This window comes from Scleropages formosus, chromosome 8, assembly GCF_900964775.1.
Source record: "Scleropages formosus chromosome 8, fSclFor1.1, whole genome shotgun sequence".
Classification (NCBI taxonomy): Eukaryota; Metazoa; Chordata; class Actinopteri; order Osteoglossiformes; family Osteoglossidae; genus Scleropages; species Scleropages formosus.
In genome coordinates, this window is record NC_041813.1 from 10,703,193 (window position 1) to 10,721,851 (window position 18,659).

The 18,659-nt window shown below is 43.7% G+C and overlaps 2 protein-coding genes across 4 annotated transcripts in view; one reads left to right on the forward strand and one right to left on the reverse strand.

Moving 5' to 3' along the window:
- Positions 1-11,099: 11,099 nt before the first annotated feature.
- On the forward strand, positions 11,100-15,712 carry cox15 (cytochrome c oxidase assembly homolog 15 (yeast)). 2 transcript variants are annotated; one of them, XM_018766161.2, is made up of 9 exons: positions 11,100-11,224; positions 11,757-11,941; positions 12,077-12,199; positions 12,516-12,702; positions 13,187-13,354; positions 13,979-14,060; positions 14,447-14,601; positions 14,788-14,901; positions 15,093-15,712. In XM_018766161.2, exons 1-9 carry the CDS (start codon positions 11,147-11,149, stop codon positions 15,222-15,224), a joined length of 1,224 nt encoding a protein of 407 aa, XP_018621677.2. In that variant the 5' UTR covers positions 11,100-11,146; the 3' UTR covers positions 15,225-15,712. The 2 variants fall into 2 exon arrangements, with proteins under 2 accessions (XP_018621677.2, XP_018621678.2); XM_018766162.2 differs by lacking the exons at positions 11,100-11,224; positions 11,757-11,941 and having other exon boundaries at positions 12,119-12,199; positions 12,541-12,702.
- Positions 15,713-16,217: 505 nt separating this feature from the next.
- Positions 16,218-18,659, reverse strand: part of LOC108942584 (Kv channel-interacting protein 2) — a 92,825-nt gene continuing 90,383 nt past the window's right edge. For both annotated transcript variants that reach the window (XM_018766016.2, XM_018766015.2), the window contains exon 8: positions 16,218-18,618. In XM_018766016.2, coding sequence (XP_018621532.1) covers positions 18,571-18,618 — 48 coding nt within the window. In that variant the 3' untranslated portion in view covers positions 16,218-18,570. The remainder of the gene's footprint in view (positions 18,619-18,659) is intronic.

Below are 18,659 nucleotides of genomic sequence, written 5' to 3' on the forward strand. Positions count from 1 at the left end.
CGCGGCCTCTGACGTCACTCGAAAGCAACTTCCGGTCACAGTTGGCAGGAACGAACATAGATATAGATAGATAGGCCCAACCTACTGATAACGACTGCGCCGTAACGGCGTTGTCCTCCGCCATATTTGAAAAATTGTTCACGCTTGTAAGCAAAAGCAAAAGCCTGGATGTAAACGAAGTCTGGTTACACTCAGTCGCTCTTCTCAAATGTTCTGTCTTGTCAATTCTCAACCGATTTCCGTGAAATACTGCTTTTTTTAAAGCTAAATATATTTTCTATCAGTTCATCAAACCGGACATGTATATGAATTCGATAAAAACCTAAACGATGCCAGGAAGTTAGTACCTAGCTCAGCTATAGGTGGCTGTCAGTACTGAAATAAAAATGTTGGAATGCTGAGTTGTCTGTGTCCCTTTGAACATGATAAAGTTTAAGCTATTTTAAGTTATACTGCATTAACTGATGTGCTTGAGTCTGTTTAAAGATTCCATATGGCATATGGTGCCATATCCACAGTAACCAACCTGGTTTCCCATATCAAGAGCTTCCTAAGCATAATTAAGAGAGTAATCATCCCACATTCATAGTGTGTTAATATACAACAGAGATTTTTCTAGCCTTTGGACTTTTATACACACACACATTGTCTGAAACCCTTTGTCTCAAATGGGGTCACGGCAAACCAAAACCTAATACAGGACACAGGGCTGGAGGGGACACACCCAGGATGGGACACCAGTCCATCACAAGGCACCCCAAACAGGACTAGAACCCCAGACCCACTGGAGACAAGGAGTCAGTGAAACCCACTGCACCACCACAGCCCCCTGGACTTTTATAATTTACACAAAATACTATAATCTCAGCATTCTGTTATTATAGCCATATACTGTATAGGCTACTAGATGGTACCTCGCCACCAAAGAGACTTAAAAGTTTGCTGCTCAGCTATACAAATTTATCAATTTGTCATGTAATTTTTGGTTGAAAACTTTTGAATTTAATTGAACTGAGTATAGGATATTTCCATGCTTATAAAGAAATGGGCAACATCTAGTATAAAAATGTATACTTTATTATGATACTAGTGATATTGGTTATTAGTGAAGTGTCTATTGATGAAGAATAAGCAACACAATTCTGTGGTGAAATCTGTGAAACTTGTTGAGAATTTAAAAACAAACTATAGAGCCTACAGTTACATTATAGAAACATCTTAACTTTTCGGGAATTTATACAGATGAGCAGTTATTATGGGCAAAACAGATTTCAAAAGTTGTTGCTTTTAAAAATAATTAAAAAAAAAAAAAAAAACTTTGCCAAGAATAACTTCATTACACAATGGGGGTGTGGTGGTGCAGCACGTTTGGTTAGAGCCTGCTCTCTGGTGGGTCTGTGGTTCAAGCCCTACTTGGGGTGCCTTGCAATGAACTGGTATCCTGTCCAGGGTGTATCCTCTCCCACTTCAGCCTTGCACCCTGTGTTACTGGGTTAGGCCCAAGTTGCTGTGACCCAGCTAGAAAAAAGTAGACAGTGTGTATACACTTCAGTAAACATTACTCAAAGTAAATTCAGGGTGCATTTCTCCTTTGGCAGGGTAACCTGAGCCAGTCTGCACAAAAAAACATTCCAGTAACAATTTTGATCATATAAACACTCTATTAGAAATTTGACCTTTCCTGGATTGGGGCTTTGGTGTGGCGGAAGGGCTTGCGTGATCTAGGGATCTCCAGAGCTATGTTGTCAGGAGCAGTATGCTCCTGGTAGGGTCTCCCAAGGCAAACAGGTCTGGAGTGAAGATCCAGACTAACATGATCCAAAAACCTCCATGGAAAAAGTAAACAGGAGAATGTTTACCTTGCCCAGAATAGGGTCACCTGGAGCCGGGCCTGGGGGTAGTGTTCCTAGGCGAGCCCCTGGTGGCCGGGCTGCCCAAGTAACCCGGCCGGGTTCAGTCCGAAAAGGCAACATGGGGGGGGGCATGTGGGCCCACCACCCACAAGGTCCAACATGGCGGTTGGATGCGACGTATACCAGGCGGCAGGAGCGGACAGGGTGGCACGTGGTGTCGTGGCCCCTCGAGACAGAAACTGGCTCTTGGCATGTGGAATGTAACTGTCACTGGGGGGGAGGAGCCAAAACTGGTGCGGGAGGTTGAGAGATACCAACTAGATATAGTTGGGCTCACCTCCACTCACAGTGTTGACTCTGGAACCAAACTCCTCGATAGGAGGTGGTCTCTCTCCTGCTTAGGACTTGCACAGGGTGAGAGGTGCCAGGCGGGTGTGGGGATACTCAGAAGCCCCCGGCTGGCTGCCACACAGTTGGAGTTTATCCGGTGGATGACAGGGTCACCTCAATGCGAATTCATAGTCCTTCTGAGGGACTTCAATGCTCACGTTGGCAATGACTGGGAAATCTGGTGGGGGGTGATTGCAAAGAACGGCTTGCCCAATCTGAACCCAAATGGTGAAATGTTATTGGAATTCTGTGCTAGTCATGGTTTGTCCATAACAAACACCATGTTCGAACACAAGGATGCTCATAAGTATACTTGGGACCATAGCTCCTTGGGCTAAGGGTCAATGATCAACTTCGTAGTTGTTTCATCTGACATGAGACCACATGTTCTGGACACTCGGGTGAAGAGAGGTGCTGAGCTGTCAACCGATCACCATCTAGTGGTGAGTTCGATCAGATGGCAGGGAAAACTGATGGACAGACCTGGTAGGCCCAAGCGTTTAGTGAGGGTGTGCTGGGAACGACTGTCGGAGGACCTTGTCCGGAATGATTCTAATTCACACCTCCAGGAGAGCTTCTCCCATGTCCTGGAGGAGGTAGGGGACAGGGAGTCTGAATAGATCCTGTTCAAAACCTCCATTGTGGAAGCAGCCAGGCACAGCTGTGGCCAAAAGCTTGTTGGTGCCAGTCAGGGCGGCAACCCAAGAACCCACTGGTGGACACTAGTGGTGAGGGAAGCCGTCAAGCTAAAGAAGGAGGCCTTTACGGCCTGGTTGGCTCTGGGAACTCCTGACTCAGCAGACAGGTACCGGCAGGCAGAAAAGGCAGCAGTGGCTGCAATTGCAGAAGCAAAATCCAGGGCATGGGAGGAGTTTGGAGAGGCTATGGAAAATGACTATTGGTTGGCTTCAAAGAGGTTCTGGAGACCATCAGGTGGCTCAGGAGCTTCGCTCAGGCTGTGCTTAGCAAGTGTGGAGAAACTCTAACCTCTGATGAGGACATTGTCGGGAGATGGAAGGAACACTCTGAGGAACTCTTAAACCCAAGAGATATGCCTCCCTTACAGGAATCAGGGCCAGAGGCTTCCGGGCTGTCAGAATCCATTTCCCTGGTGGACATCACTGAGGTAGTTGGTGAGCTCCACGGTGGCAAAGCAACGGGGATGGATGAGATTTGCCCAGAATTGCTTAAGGCCCTGAATGTTGTTGGGCTGTCATGGCTGACACCTCTCTGCAATGTTGCATGGACCTCGAGGACAGTGCCTTTGCATTGGCAAACTGGGGTGATGGTCCCTATCTTTAAGAAAGGGGACGGGAGAGTGTGTACCAACTATCAGGGTATCACGCTTCTCAGCCTCCCTGGGAAAGTCTATGTCAGGGTCCTGGAAAGGAGGCTCTGGCCAATAGTTGAACCTCAGATTGAAGAGGAACAATGCGGATTCCGTCCTGGCCGTGGAACACTGGACCAGCTTTTTACCCTCTCACAGATAATTGAAGGGGCATGGGAGTTCTCAAATCCAGTCTACATGTGTTTTGTGGACTTTGAGAAGGCTTACAATCGGGTTCCCCAAGAAATTCTGTGGGAGGTGCTCTGTACACATGAAGCAATAGCTGTGTCAGCATTCTCAGCATTAAGTCAAGCCCGTTCAATGTGGGTGTTGGACTCCGCCAAGGTTGTTCCTTGTATCCACTCCTGTTTGTGGTCTTCATGGACAGGATATCAAGGCGCAGTCGAGGCCAGGAGGGCATTCTGTGTGGGAGTCAGAAGGTGACATCTCTGCTTTTTGCAGATGATGTTGTCCTTTTGGCACTGTCACATAGCTGCCTCCGACACACACTGGAACGGTTTGCAGCTGAGTGTGAAGCGGTTGGGATGAGGATCAGCACCTCAAAGTCTGAGTCCATGGTTTTCTCACGGAAAAGGATGGCATGCCCTCTCCAGGTAAAGGGAGAGAATTTGCCCCAGGTGGAGGAGTTTAAGTATCTTGGGGTCTTGTTCACGAGTGAGGGGAGAAGGGAGCATGAGATCGGCCACAGACTGGGAGCAGCAGCAGTAATGCAGTTGCTGTACCAGACTGTAGTGGTGAAGGGGGAGCTGAGCCATAAGCCAAAGCTCTCCATTTACCGGTCGATCTACATCCCTACCCTCACCTATGGTCATGAACTTTGGGTAATGACCGAAAGAATAAGATCGCGAATAACAAGTGACTGAAATGAGTTTTCACCGCAGGGTGTTGGGACTCACTCTCCGTGATAGAGTGAGGAGTTCGGACATCCAGGAGGAACTCAGAGTAGAGCCGTTCCTCCTCCACATTGAGAGGAGCCAGTAGAGGTGGTTCAGTCATCTGATAAGGAGGTATGTCAGGCATGGCCAACTGGGGCGAGGCCCCGAGGTCGGACCAGGACCTACTGGAGGGATTATATCTCACAGTTGGCCTGGGAACAACTGGGGATCCCCCAAGCTGAGCTGGAGGAAGTTGCAGGGGAAAGGGGCAGCTGGGCCTCTCTGGTCTCCATGTTGCCACCGCAACCCTACTAGGACAAGCGGGACAGAAAATGGGTGGATGGATGGATGGATGGATGGATGGATGGATGGATGGATGGATGGAAATTTGACAAGGCAAGCTTTCTAGTTATGAATCTTCATTGTGAAAATCACTGCTACTGTACTAGTCAGTTGTGTTTTGTACCTCTGTTTGACTAGTTATGATTCTATAACTGAATGTTACAGTGTTATGCAGACTATTAGCATTCCACAGTACAGCTGTAGCAAATACTTGTAAATGCTCAGGAAAGATGAATAAAATGGGCACAGTTCCTTCCTGTCTGTCCGGTCTGATCCAACTGATCACCTCCGAAGTGCTTGTTGCAGAGCACGCTACCTTTTCTGGGCCGATGATCACATCTGCAGTTTATTATCCATATTTACAGTTTTTCTCGATCGATTTGACACATTACTCCAAACTCCAGTCACTGCTCTCAAAACAATTACAGTTTTTCTCGATCGATTTGACACATTACTCCAAACTCTGGTCACTGCTCTCAAAACAATTAACACAGACCTCTGAATACTTCATTCATTGTCCTAAATAGATTGTAAGTTCTTGTCTATCTCATACTAATTTCAAATGACATGCATACTTTTCCCAAAACACTGTGCACAAAATTCTGCAATGTTTGCACAACAGTTCATGCAGCCAACCAGAACTGTAATACATCAGGAAAAAAACAATTGCATATCTTTCATTGGTTTAACACAAATCACAAACATTTACATTTATGTACCTTTTCCTAAACACAACAAGCAAAACTCTGTCATTTGTTCAATGCTCAGTTGCACATGGTATGTTCTCAATGAGCCCCAAATTGATATCCGCTGATTTAGTAATACACACAACACAGGAAATGCAAATTTCCTAATTGATTACACAATTATCACCATCCTTACAATTACAAAAGGGGAAACGAAAAAAGACAAAAAAAAAATAATAACAAGAATGAGAAGGGGAAAAGGAAGATGTGTAAGAGTAAGAGGTGGTGGGGAGGGTAAAGGAAGATGAGTGGAAGAGGTAGAAAGAGATGAGGGGACAGGAGGTGAGGGTGTAGGAAGAGGAGAAGAGGGAGGAGTAGAGGGAGAAGAGATGGGTAGGGCAGAGGGCAATGGTGTAGTGGAAAGAGCAAGAGAAGAAAATGTAACAAGACATGAGCAGAGAGGAAGGGGGCAGCAGGGTGGAAGAGGAGGGAGGAGAGGCAGAAGGATTGGGTACAGATGGGTTTCAAATGAAATGAGGGCCACCCTAATTGACCATGTCATAAATCATGGTCTCTTCTTCAGAGAAGTTGGGCAGAGAGTTCAGCCCAACATAAACAGATCCACAGTGGTTTCAATTATCTGCACATTTCAGTGTGAAAACTGGTAAGTAACCATACCATTGCACTCCTATGGTTAGAATGCAGTACTCTAGTTCTCTGCTATAAATGTTTGTACTTATCCAAACATTCTTCAGAATAGAAGTTTGACAACATTCAGGTGGACAAACAAGACTCTTTTCAGTTGAACAAGAGCATGCCATTGTTGACATGGTGGTCCAGAACACCATCCGCCTCAAAGAAATCCAGCAAAGAATAATACAGGATAACCAAGTATTCCAGAATATTCAGCAATGCAGTCTTGCCACAATTGATCGTGCTGTAAGGAGAAATGCCATCTGGATGAAGCAGATATACAAAGTACCCTTTGAGAGGAACTCTCAGTGTGAAGGAGTTGCGATTCCAGTTTGTTCAAGTACATGTAAGTCACACAATTACTGCACTTTTATTGTAAATACAAAGATATTATTTTCCTGGATGTTACTGTATGTGTCTATATACTATTCCACTCTAAGGGGAAAAATTCAGGCGTCTCTGGGCATAGTGCTGTGTCAAAGTGGGAACCTGGACTGCTCCGCAACACTTAAAGTATAAACTTTGCAATCAATACCATTACTTTAGAAAACACTAACTTATTGTACCTTGTGTTCTTTCCTACTCTAGAGGATTTTGGAGTTGGACAGCAGTGCTACTCATTTTGAGTACCTGTATATTGATGAAGCTGGCTTCAGCCTTAACAAAAAAAGAAGAGGGAGGAATGTGATTGACTGTGGCACGATGGCCAATGTCCCTGGAGAACGGGGAGGCAACATCACCATGTCTGCTGCAATTTCAACTACTGGTGCACAATGACACACACTGCTGTCTTGGGGCCATACAATGCCAAAAGGATGCAAAATTTTTTAAACTCCCTCAATGAAATCCTCTTCCCGCAGGTTGACCAGAAGCAAATCGAGCAAAACTTTGTAGTTGTTTGGGACAATGTGCCATTCCACCATTTGGCGTTGGTACAGAAGTGGTTTGAGCATCACCCACATTTCAAGATGGTGTTCCTTCCACCATATTCTCCTTTTCTGACTCCAGCTGAGTTCTTCTCCTGTTGGAGATGGAAAGTATATGATTGCAACCCTTACAGTCAAGTAAGTATTCCTCAAGCAATGGAAGAGGCCTGTGGAGATGTTGAGGCAGCAGCTTGTCAAGCATGGATTCAACATTCACAACGTTTTTTTCCCCACAAGGCATAGCTCGCGAGAATATATGCTGCGATGTAGATGAAATTCTCTGGCCAGATGTAAATGAGAGGCATGATCAATAAAGTTCAGTGATTGCAGTGCATATTTTTTCTTTCAGATAACTCATTGCTATACAACAGAATTCATTAGTAGAGAATGTTGTGATGAATGTGCATTTGAATTCATGTATTTGTGTATGTAAATCAGACTACATTATACAGTCAACAGAGCGCACACATACTTTTGATGTTAGTATTTAATTTTGGTAAATGCATTAGTAGAAGAAAAGGCAGTACTTCTTTATGCAGTGGAACTGAATTTTTTTTTTTTGGTCAAGGTAAGTGTGTTCAGTTGGCTCTGGTAATTTGTTTTGAGAGCAATTACATTCATTTGGAGAAATGTGTGAAAACAATTGAGGAAGAAGTAATATCTTTCCTTAATCCCTTTCTTCTTTTGGGAATCTAAATTATTCAAAATGATCTGCAACAATCTCCAGATTTTACGCTCAAGACAGTGAACACTTGCACACATCACTCACAGCATTAGTATTTACTATGTTTTATTGGGAAAGAAGGTCAGTGGACATAAAAGTTCCACTGAAATGTTGGTATGTTCGCAGGGCAGTCAAACTAAGCTACAAAGCTGTACCACACAATTTTCCTTCCTGAAGATCATCTGATTTAAATACTTTAACAGTTGTTTGCTGATCCGACCCCTTTAATAGCGTTGAAACCATTGATCCCATTCATTATGCATTATATTTTGCGCTGGAGGTCTATTGCTGCAGTTTGTGGTGTTTCAGGTAATTGTAGCCATGTTGGTACCGCTTTTTCCCAACACGTATTCCTGTCGTGTAGCTGGGCGGATCGACAGACACAATCGGTTGCGTGTCTGTGTAGTTATGGGTGACACTTCTATTAATTTGTTTGTTAAATTGTATTTTGTGGTTTGTTAAGGTGCATGTTCTCTGGAACAATTGTGATCTGTAGTAAGGAGTGGGCGTGACTCTGTTGAGATCAAAGGAGCAGCACTAAGATGGTTGGAGTCCTACCTATCTGACAGATCCTATCCAGTGGTCTGGCTGAGCTCTCATTCTTCTCCTCTGCCTCTCTCAATCGATGTTCTGCAGGGCTCGGTATTGGGTCCTCTTCTCTTCTCAATCTACACCTCCTCCCTCGGCCAGGTCATAGCCTCCCATGGATTCAAACATCACTGCTATGCTGATGATACCCAGCTCTTCCTCTCCTTTCCACCTGGTGCGTCAGACAATTCTGCATGCATTGCTGTTTGCCTGTTGGACATCTCTTCATGGATGTCTGATCACCACCTCCAACTCAACCTCTCCAAAACAGAGATTCTTCACCTCCCAGCTGGCCTGTCCTCCTGTCACAATCTATCGATCAAACAGGACAACTCACTTATTTTGCCTACCTCCTCGGCTAAGAGTGTGGAGTAATGATGGACACGAGTCTGTCTTTCTCTCAGCACATTGAAGCCACAACCCGGTCCTGCAGATACACACACACACACACACACACACACACACACACATTTTCAGAACCGCTTGTCCCATATGGGGTCGCGGGGAACCGGAGCCAACCCTGTAACACAGGGCGTAAGGCTGGAGGGGGAGAGGACACACCCAGGACGGGACGCCAGATACATCCTGCATAATTCAATTCAATTCTATTCAAGTTATTTTTATAGAGCGCTCTTCTCACGCAGTGACACAGAACGCTTTAACATAGGCAGAAGGCAAGAAAAACAGATACAAACAAAGAAGACAGTCGACTAATGGCTACCATAATAAAGTCCTTTTATAGAGCTATAAGTATGCCTACTGGCCACCGGGGAAAGGAACAAAAACTCCCAACTGAAGGTTGAGGGAGAGAAAACTTCGCGAGGTCCACGGGCCAGTGGGTGCCCACCCCTCCTGGACATTTTAGAAAGTAACAATTGTAAGCCAGTGTAACAAGTAATAATGATTATGTTGCTAAATGGCATCTTGGATCCCCAGCTCAGCATGGAACGTCTCGATCGTCATGGCAGACGGACATCATCCTCTGTCAGCATGGGATATAATATAACATAATATTCATAGGATCCGTCCCTACCTCACAACTGACTCTGCCCAACTACTTGTTCAGGCCATGGTGACTTCCCGTCTGGACTACTGCAACCCTCTCCTGTGTGGCCTTCCTGCTACTGCCATCAAACCTCTGCAGCTGATTCAGAATGCTGCTGCACAAGTTGTGTTTGATTTGCCAAAGTGTTCCCATGTATCTTCCCTACTCATTTCTCTGCACTGGCTTCCTATAGCCAGCAAACTATAGCAAATTCAAGACCCTGGTTATTGTCTACAAATGCATCAGTAGAACTGCTCCTAGCTATTTACAAGACTTGATCAACCGTTACACCCCAGCCAGACCCCTTCTCTCATCTACTTCTGCTCGATTGGTGGTCCTGCACACGAAAGGTAAAGCACGGAGGTCCTCGGTTCTGGCTCTGTTGTGGTGGAATGACCTTCCCCTGCAGAATTTCTGTCTACATTCAGGAAGGGTCTGAAAACTCACCTTTTCCGGACCCATTTCGCCCAAGATCTCTCCAGCTCATGTGTGGCGTAAATGTTCTTGCACTGTAACTTCATGATCATCCCCAGATAGGCCTTTACACAGCCGCTACTCCGCCATTGTATGTGATTGTTTGTGTACCTTATTCTTAAAAAAAGGAGGCTATCAGGATTCATCTAACCTGCATTTTATGCACCTACTCAAGCAATGAACATCGGTGCATCAAGTGGAAAGTAACAAACTAGGTTTGCTTAAGAATCACGTCTGCTGCCACGTCTCTTTTTCTTAATGTAATGCAGAAATTGTATTTTTGCTGAGATGTACATCGTTTTAGAGAAAAGCGTCTGCTAAATGAATAAATGTAAATGTAAACAATCCAGATTAATGCACAGCAGAAACTGCAGAAATTCATCTGACTTGTTCTTCTGTTATCACTTGCTAGGAACATAAATTCCCCCTTAAGACTTTTTTACATAGAAGAAACGAAGTACTTGTGAAATGAGAAGCATTTCTCTGCTGCACTTATTTCTGCAGTTGGTTTAATTAAAAGTATAATATTGCGTGCGTCTTGACGTTTGCATTTTTCCAATATGGCGGCTTAGCGGAGCCTTCCATTATGTTGCCATGGCCAGTTTATGTGGGGACGAATTATTCGAAAAACCGCGTGAATCAGAGTTCCTATAAACACTATGACATACTCAAAGAAATTGTTATGTTCAATAAAGAGTGATATTTTGTTTATGCAGAATAGAGTTGCTGAGTGAATCCCGTCAGAGATACGTCATCTCCGTCCTCACTGCACTTTCTCACAGGACCGCGTTATGTATGCACATTTAAGGATCATTTCAGTCTTAATTCAATTACTGTTTTTCATCATGTCTCGTATAACCCGCTTCCACGAATATATAATAAATTAGCGGATCCCCGTGCAGACCGAGCTGTTCGCCTAGGCTAGTAGTAGTCGCAACGCTAACCCGGAGGTCTTGTTAAAAAATAAAAAATAAAAAATAAAAAAAAAAGCTGGCTTTATTTTCTGTAACAGTTTTATTCCAGGCCACTGTACATGACATTCACTATATTGGCAACGTATATCGTTCAATCGACGTTTTAAAAAGGCAACCCAAGACCGCTGTGTCAAAGATCAAAGGTGAATATGAGCGGAAACTGTCACGTTCAGGGCGACGGTGCGCCTGCGCAATTTAGCTGTGTCGCCGCACCTCCTATCATCTGATATGTCCACAATGTCTGTGTTGCTGCGCGCCTTATCGCTGCGGTGTCAGCAATGTGCTGTCGGTCGCCTGCCACTGCAGGTAAGCTCATATAGAACATGCAGCATTCATTTGTCATGGGATAGTATGCGGGGGACCACTGGTTTGTAAACTAAGCACAGCATCATCAGTGATTGAAACAGCAGAACTGTTGTCTTCTTGAAAAATAGGCAAGCAAGTTGAAGTGTAAATATTTTGTGGTCTCTAATTCGGACTACAGTGAACAATAACAACCAATCGATTCAGTCCTCATTCACACACAGGACTAGTCCGCATATTCCTGTTATGGAAGTGCAGTGTTAACACATCACGTGACGTGCTCATGTTCAGAGCTTCATTGTTTCTGGGATGACCTCTGGTCTTATGTTTACTCTTCCCCCACCTGTCATAGTGGTGAAGTGTGACTTGTGATGGGCCAGCCATCACACGCAGTGTGTCAGTTCTTATTAGACACCAGACTGTCCAATATAGTTAATTTGCAGAGTATCAGGTGACCACCAGCCTTGGTGCTCAACCCTGTACAGTCAGTGTAGCTGCCATTTATCCAATTGGGCCTGTTTTTGTGTTGTGGTAGAGATCTACGGTCAGGTCGTGGCTGGTCAACAGGCGCCGATCTACACTCACAGCTGAGGCTGTCCGAGCACAGACCCCACAGGCTGTTACAGTGCCCAATGCAGCCACCAACCGCATTGTGGGCAAATGGCTGGTGGGCTGCAGTGGACTGGTGGTTGGGGCTGTGGTTCTGGGTGGAGTCACCAGGTGAGTTCAGATTGAGGTGGGACTGTGGTAAAGAATTGTGCAGCTGTTTTTTTTTTTTTTCCCTTCTTTCAAGCCTCATGGCAGCGTTTGCATCGTCACCTAGCTGTGAGGTGCGCTGTTCTCTCTCGCTTGCAGACTGACTGAATCCGGCCTGTCCATGGTGGACTGGCACTTAATCAAAGAGATGAAACCCCCCCAGACAGAGGCTGAATGGGAGGCCGAGTTCCAGAAGTACCAGCAGTACCCAGAGTTTAAAATGTGAGTTCCAGTTCTTTGTAGCGTTTTCTTTTATGTTTTCATCCATGTCCTGAGCACACAACCCCCCGCCTTAATGGCTGAATGAATTTTTCCCTTTTGGTGGAATCCTGCTGCTGTTGAGACCTAAACTTTTCTATTTCTATACAAAAGATATTTCAATTTTGCAGCCCTTTCTTTTCCTGATTAAAATGCACCCCCTTCACCAATTCAGGTTATTAAAGGTACTTACTAAGGCTGAGATAATAGAAAAAAGAAAAACGTCCAAGGCAATCTGCACAGTAGTGGATTTCAGGATTCCTTATGGATGTATTTGCAGACTCAATCATGACATGACTCTACAGGAGTTCAAGGCCATCTTCTACATGGAGTGGGGTCATCGTATGTGGGGCCGACTGGTGGGCCTAGCCTATATTCTGCCTGCAGTCTACTTCTGGAGGAAAGGCTATTTCACCCGCCCTATGAAAGGCTGTATTCTGGGCCTCTGTGGATTTGTCTTCTTCCAGGTATCATTACATTTACATGTATTCTTTTAGTTGATGCTTTTTTCCAAAGCAACTTAGAATTTTAAACTGCCTACAGTTATTTACCCATTTATACAGCTGGGTAAGTACCTTGATCAAGGATATTGCAGCTGGAGGTGGGATTCAAACCTTTTGGTCCAAAGGCACAACCACTATGCCACCAGCTGTCCCAGTAATATGTGCCACACCCACCCAAAAGTACCTATCCAACAGGGACACCTGTGTAAGTTAGATTTTCACTGAGAATCGTTTGCTGAATTTAAGTTACTCACCATCATTATTAATAGAAACAAAAATGTGGAGGGTATAGCATTCTGGACTTCTATACTGCTTTCTTCGCATCGTGACCTGCACTCTGTGAAGTTAGATTTTAATTTTTCCATTAAACAATATTTTTGTTGTGAATGGTTCAGTGTAAGATCTTCTACAGCCAAGTATCACTGATGTGAAGACTTGATTCTGTCAGGGACTGCTGGGGTGGTATATGGTAAAGAGTGGTCTGGAGGAAAAACCAGAGTCCTACGACGTGCCTCGTGTGAGCCAGTACCGGCTTGCAGCCCACCTGGGTTCTGCCCTGGTACTGTACTGTGCCAGTTTGTGGATGGGGCTTTCCCTGCTCCTGCCCACACACAAGGTAAATCCACCCCCTCTTGGATGCTACTGCATGTGTGTAATCTACTAATTTTATTACCTGATTATATTACTTGATGTCAAGCCACCCTAGAAAACAGTGCTCTGATACCACCTGTCATGGGTCAGGATGGTACAAAGTAATGTCAAAGATGTTTTTTAAATGTCAAGATCTGAGCACTTAAAACATTTATATTGCTGCACCAGGTTTCTCCAGTGATGGTGCTATGTTTTGACACTAAGCAAGGCTCAATGGGTTCTTTTGAATCTGTTGAAAGTATATTGCATAAGTTTTTTCCTCAGAGCATATACAGTATTATGTTTGTAGGGAATGAGGAAATAAGCTCTGAATAACATCATCAGAGAAATGATATTTGATACCTGGTTGTTCACATAAATGTAAAAACTGTGTTGTTATTATGGCCTTATTTTAATTATCAATACTTATTAGTAGGACAAAATCCCCAGTAAATTAACATAGACTCATTCTGTAAGTGTTTGGTTGCTCTGAGCAATAAGAACTGGTTGTAAATGCTAGTTCTGTGAACCAAAACCTGTAACCTCCAAGCCAGTAGACTCAAATCTGAAGCCTTACTCTCCTCTCTCACCTCTGCCTGTCTTCTGGAAGCTGCCTGACACACGGCAGCTTACCCTGCTGCGGCGGTTCGCCCGGGGGACTGGGGGTCTTGTCTTTCTCACAGCCCTCTCAGGTGAGAATCATGCTGCTCTGGGGTGTGTGCATGTGTACAGGAGCTTTGAGCCTGGAGCAGCTGGTCCTGTGGGAAAGAAACCTTACTGTTATGTAAATGATGTTACTTTCACTAATGTGTAAAATTCTAAGTTTTATAACTGGCTAGTATAACGGATTTGTGTTAAACAAGAATTTTGCTCCAGTGTTGAACATTATCGTTATTTTGTTTTTTGTTTCAATCTAACCTCCCCCACAAAATTAAGGGTGCACCTCTGCGCTCCTTATTTGTACGTTATGCAATAAAAGAAATCTGGAGATAAGAACCCTTAGTAAGTTTCACGTGGACTCAATGGTCAGAAGAGTATCTCTGCTCAGAGCCTCTGTGAGATTATTCTGCCGTTACAGGGGCTTTTGTGGCTGGCCTGGATGCTGGCCTGGTTTACAACTCCTTCCCCAAGATGGGCGAGCGCTGGGTTCCTGATGACTTGCTGGCCTTCTCCCCTTTCTTAAAGAACTTTTTTGAGAACCCCACCACAGTACAGTTCGACCACCGCATATTGGTGAACATCTAGCCTCTCTTTCATAACATTTCTGTTTACACAGTTAGATGCATGTAAACAGGATGTAATGCACATGCACTTACTGGTAGTATAGAGGAATACACACACTTACATGCACAGAGGTATGCAGTGAGCAAGCTGTGGCTGTGGTTTGTGTTGAAGAAAAGCTTGTGCCTTTTGCTCCAGGGCATCTGCACGGTGACGGCCATCACAGGGCTCTACTTGTTCTCCAGGAGGATGGTGCTGCCTCGGAGGTCCAAGATTGCTCTGAGCTGCCTGCTGGCGATGGCTTATGCCCAAGTAAGTGTGGACAGGTTCTCAGCATGCCAGCTGGCTTTTCTTTGACAGAGTTTTGATAGACAGTCTGGGGCTTTTTAATTCTTAATGAAAGTGGAGCAAGAGAAACAGAAGTGGAATATTTCTGTACTATGTGACAGTTATAGTGAGTTTAAATGTGCATGCTCCTGAAAGTGTTTGTTTGTCTCCAACAGGTGGGTTTGGGTATCAGCACTCTGCTCTTCTATGTCCCCACTCCGCTGGCAGCCACTCACCAGTCTGGCTCACTGGCACTTCTCACATTGGCCATGTGGGTCCTTGCAGAACTCCGCAGGGTAGCTAAGTGATGGCCTGAGTTGTACTAGGCAGAGCTGCAACACGTGCAAGTACAGACCACCTGCTCTGGACTTTCTTTTCCTGTTAGATGCCCCCATCCCATTCTCCTAAAATTTTCCCCATTAAGATCTTATCTGAATAAGAATGTAAAATCAAATTTGAGTTTCTTTGTGGAAAAATACATATTTTTATATTTAATGAACATCCTGCAGTTTTAAGGTTCATTTTTGAAAATATGTGTAAAGGTAAAGGACTTCAGCTGATCTGGTATTTGCTGGTTGATGAATCATTGGTTCTATAGATTGAAACTGCAAAGCCTTAGAAAGTGATTTATTGTGGGATTTTGCACTTTTATTAGGTTGCTGGTGTACATGGTATTTTTTTACTTATGTTCTGCTCTGCACAGATATGTAACTGAATTATTTGTGTACTGTATACATCTTCTTGCTGAACTGAAATAAAGTGTTTAAGTGTACACCCTACACATGTGATGTGTTCCTGAAAAACCCTTTGTAAGGTGAATTTTCATATCTCCAACACATAATTATCATTTGTTTTAATGATAAACATTTGTAGTTCCTAAAACTGATGCTCATTTATACCAAATCCCATTATAATGGACAGATACTTCAGTTAACATTTATTGCAAGACAAGGATGTTTCTCTTCATTTATTACTCTGTAATACTGTATAAATGCATGCCTATGCTTATCATGTACTATAAGCTTAAATTGTGTGTTTCCTGTGAGTGTTCCAGATAAATTGTTGATTCTCATTTGCCCATAGTGTGTGAATACATAGGCCCTGTCACACTACTCTGCGGACATTGCGTGTAGAGTCAAAAACCGTGTCTAACCCTGTCATCACATAAACCTTATGGGATATGACACAATAAACTTGTAGTTACACAAAAATTAATGAAACAATCATATTCATAAAATATATTGTTATAAAAAGAAACCGTAAAAACAGCAAGATATAGAATAATACATATAAATCCCCCACTGCCAATACATCCCCCCTTTGCATCTCCCGATGTTAGCAAAGGTTTCCTTCCACAGTTAACAGACATGTTTCAGGTTAATTAGTGGCTCCAAATTGCTTGTAAAATATGTCTCTGTGTTACATTAGTCTGGTTTATCAGTTGTGTGGGTGGCTGTAGGAAGTTCGAAGAAGTGTATTTAACATTGTAAGTCTCCATGGACAAAGGCATCAGAATAATAATTTTATGGTGCTTTGGAGAAAAGTGTCCCCTGAACGAATAACTGTAAATGTCTCATCCTGCTTAGAGGTTGGGATACACAAAATCCAGATTCAGTCCTTTTAAACAAAAATAAATGCTTCATAAAATAATGAAAGGGTGTTAAACTCCTTGTAAAGTCAAATTAACTCTAATGGGCATGTCTTACGGATGACTGTACTTGCTACTCTTTTCTGGGTATTGCTGCAGGTTACTACTGGCTACCGTGGGATACAGGAGGGTAGAATTCCAGTGGACATGAGAGAGTACAGTCTTACAAGGGGACAGGCAGTGACTGTTCCACTTACATGACTGCATAGCAACTGTGAGTTTTATTGAATCTGTACAAAATATACATTGTAAATGCAGAGCAGCCGGTCAGGCTGTTAGACACAGTAAATACAATGGTTTAATATTTTCTGTTATTTATGTCATGCGAATATAGACAAGGATCACTTGTGGTCAGTAATGGAAGATAGCTTGGAAACAATTTATGCCCCTTTTTCCCACACAAATACAAGAAAATGCTATGTCAGATAGGGTCAAGCTTTTACCCACCTTATATTGCAAACATGGGTTTTGAGGAAACTGCTGATTATGCCTAATTTCCCTGATTACTGGGTACTCAAAATTTAAAAAGCAGTTTCATGATAACACTGCTTGTGTAATCTTGCTCTCTAACCATTCAAACATATTTGTAGCCATAATGTAGAAGGAAGGATGGTGACATGACCTGCTTTGGATAGTAAAGTCTCCCAGATTCCTTAGGCTCTCAGCTGGGAGGGTGGTTAATGTTGGTGAGTCCACAGAGGGAAGTCCTTCAGCAGCTCACCACACACAACAGCAAACTTCATGCTCACTTGACTCAGGCTTGACAGTGGACCCAAATCACATGCTTGAAATGAACAAGGACAAATACTTTGCAGCAGCCAAACACAATGTTCAATCTGAACAAGAGGAATACACAGAAATGTTACTTTGGCAAATCTTAAGAGCTAATGTTTCCCAGACCTTGAACTGGCCATGGGCACATTTTTGATCCGGTGTAGCTGAGGACACAGTGAAAATAATGATCCTTATAAGTTTCTTTCTGTAAGTAAGTGACTTTAATCACCATCCTTCTTTGTTGGATACGGAGATGGTTCCAACTGACTAACTAAACTCACAAAAAATTCTCAGTGGTGGGAAACAGGAACCTTGTGAATTGTTAGTCTTTGCTGTATCGTAGTATCTTGGCTCCTGTCCTTCCATAATATAAGGAAGCACAATCCTTTATATTGTCAGGATTCATCTGTGTCATCAGCATATCTTCAGGGATCACTGCTTGAATCATTCTTTTTATGCAATACAGACTTACAAGGTAAGGGTCTATATTATGCCTATCACGGAGATAACCTTCAACTATAACTTCAGCTTTTTCCTTGGCTTGGTTTGGATTTGGGATGGATCGAGATTGTCTTGACCTGCCTCACTGAACTGGCAATCATCCAACGGTAAAATAAAATGCCTTGCCTACATAAGGGTGAACAGATAAAAGGACTGTAGAGAAAGTGGGTGTTAAAGGCCAAAGCATTGCCGCTGGTTAAGGGGATCTTAACTCTTGCCCAGTGCCAATGCAGGCCTGGAAGGATGAACACATTAGAACTGCACACACACTCAGGTACAGAGAATGACAGCAGGCTTTGGAGTACTGTGATCAATACTTAAACAGCATAGGTATGTTGTGACATCATGCAATTGAAAATTGGGTTTTCATCACTTGGACTACTTTCTCATAGATGCATTATACTTGAATGGCAGTCATGTTTTCGCTTGCTGAAGAGCAGAGGTTTTTGCTCAGTGCTAGAATCTGATTCCACCTATGTCCATAAGGGTTACATGTCCAACTGACGTGATGCAGAACCAGGAAAAAAAAAAAAATGTCAGTTTGTATCCTTCAATACCGGCCCCATCCTTTGCCTCCATGTCTCTCTTTTACAGGAATAAACCAAATGAAAGGAGTCCCTTGGCCCATGGAAGCAGGTGAGGTCGGAGTGGTAGTATGCTGTTGGTCAGAGTGGCCCGTACAAGCAGGAATCATCTGACATGCCCTGTTGCTTTCTTCGCAGAACCACACCCTAAATTACATTGTCAAAGAGCTGCATTGATTGCATGATATTTTCATCCTGGGGAAGAGTACAGAGCAGAAAGGTAACAGTGAGGCACA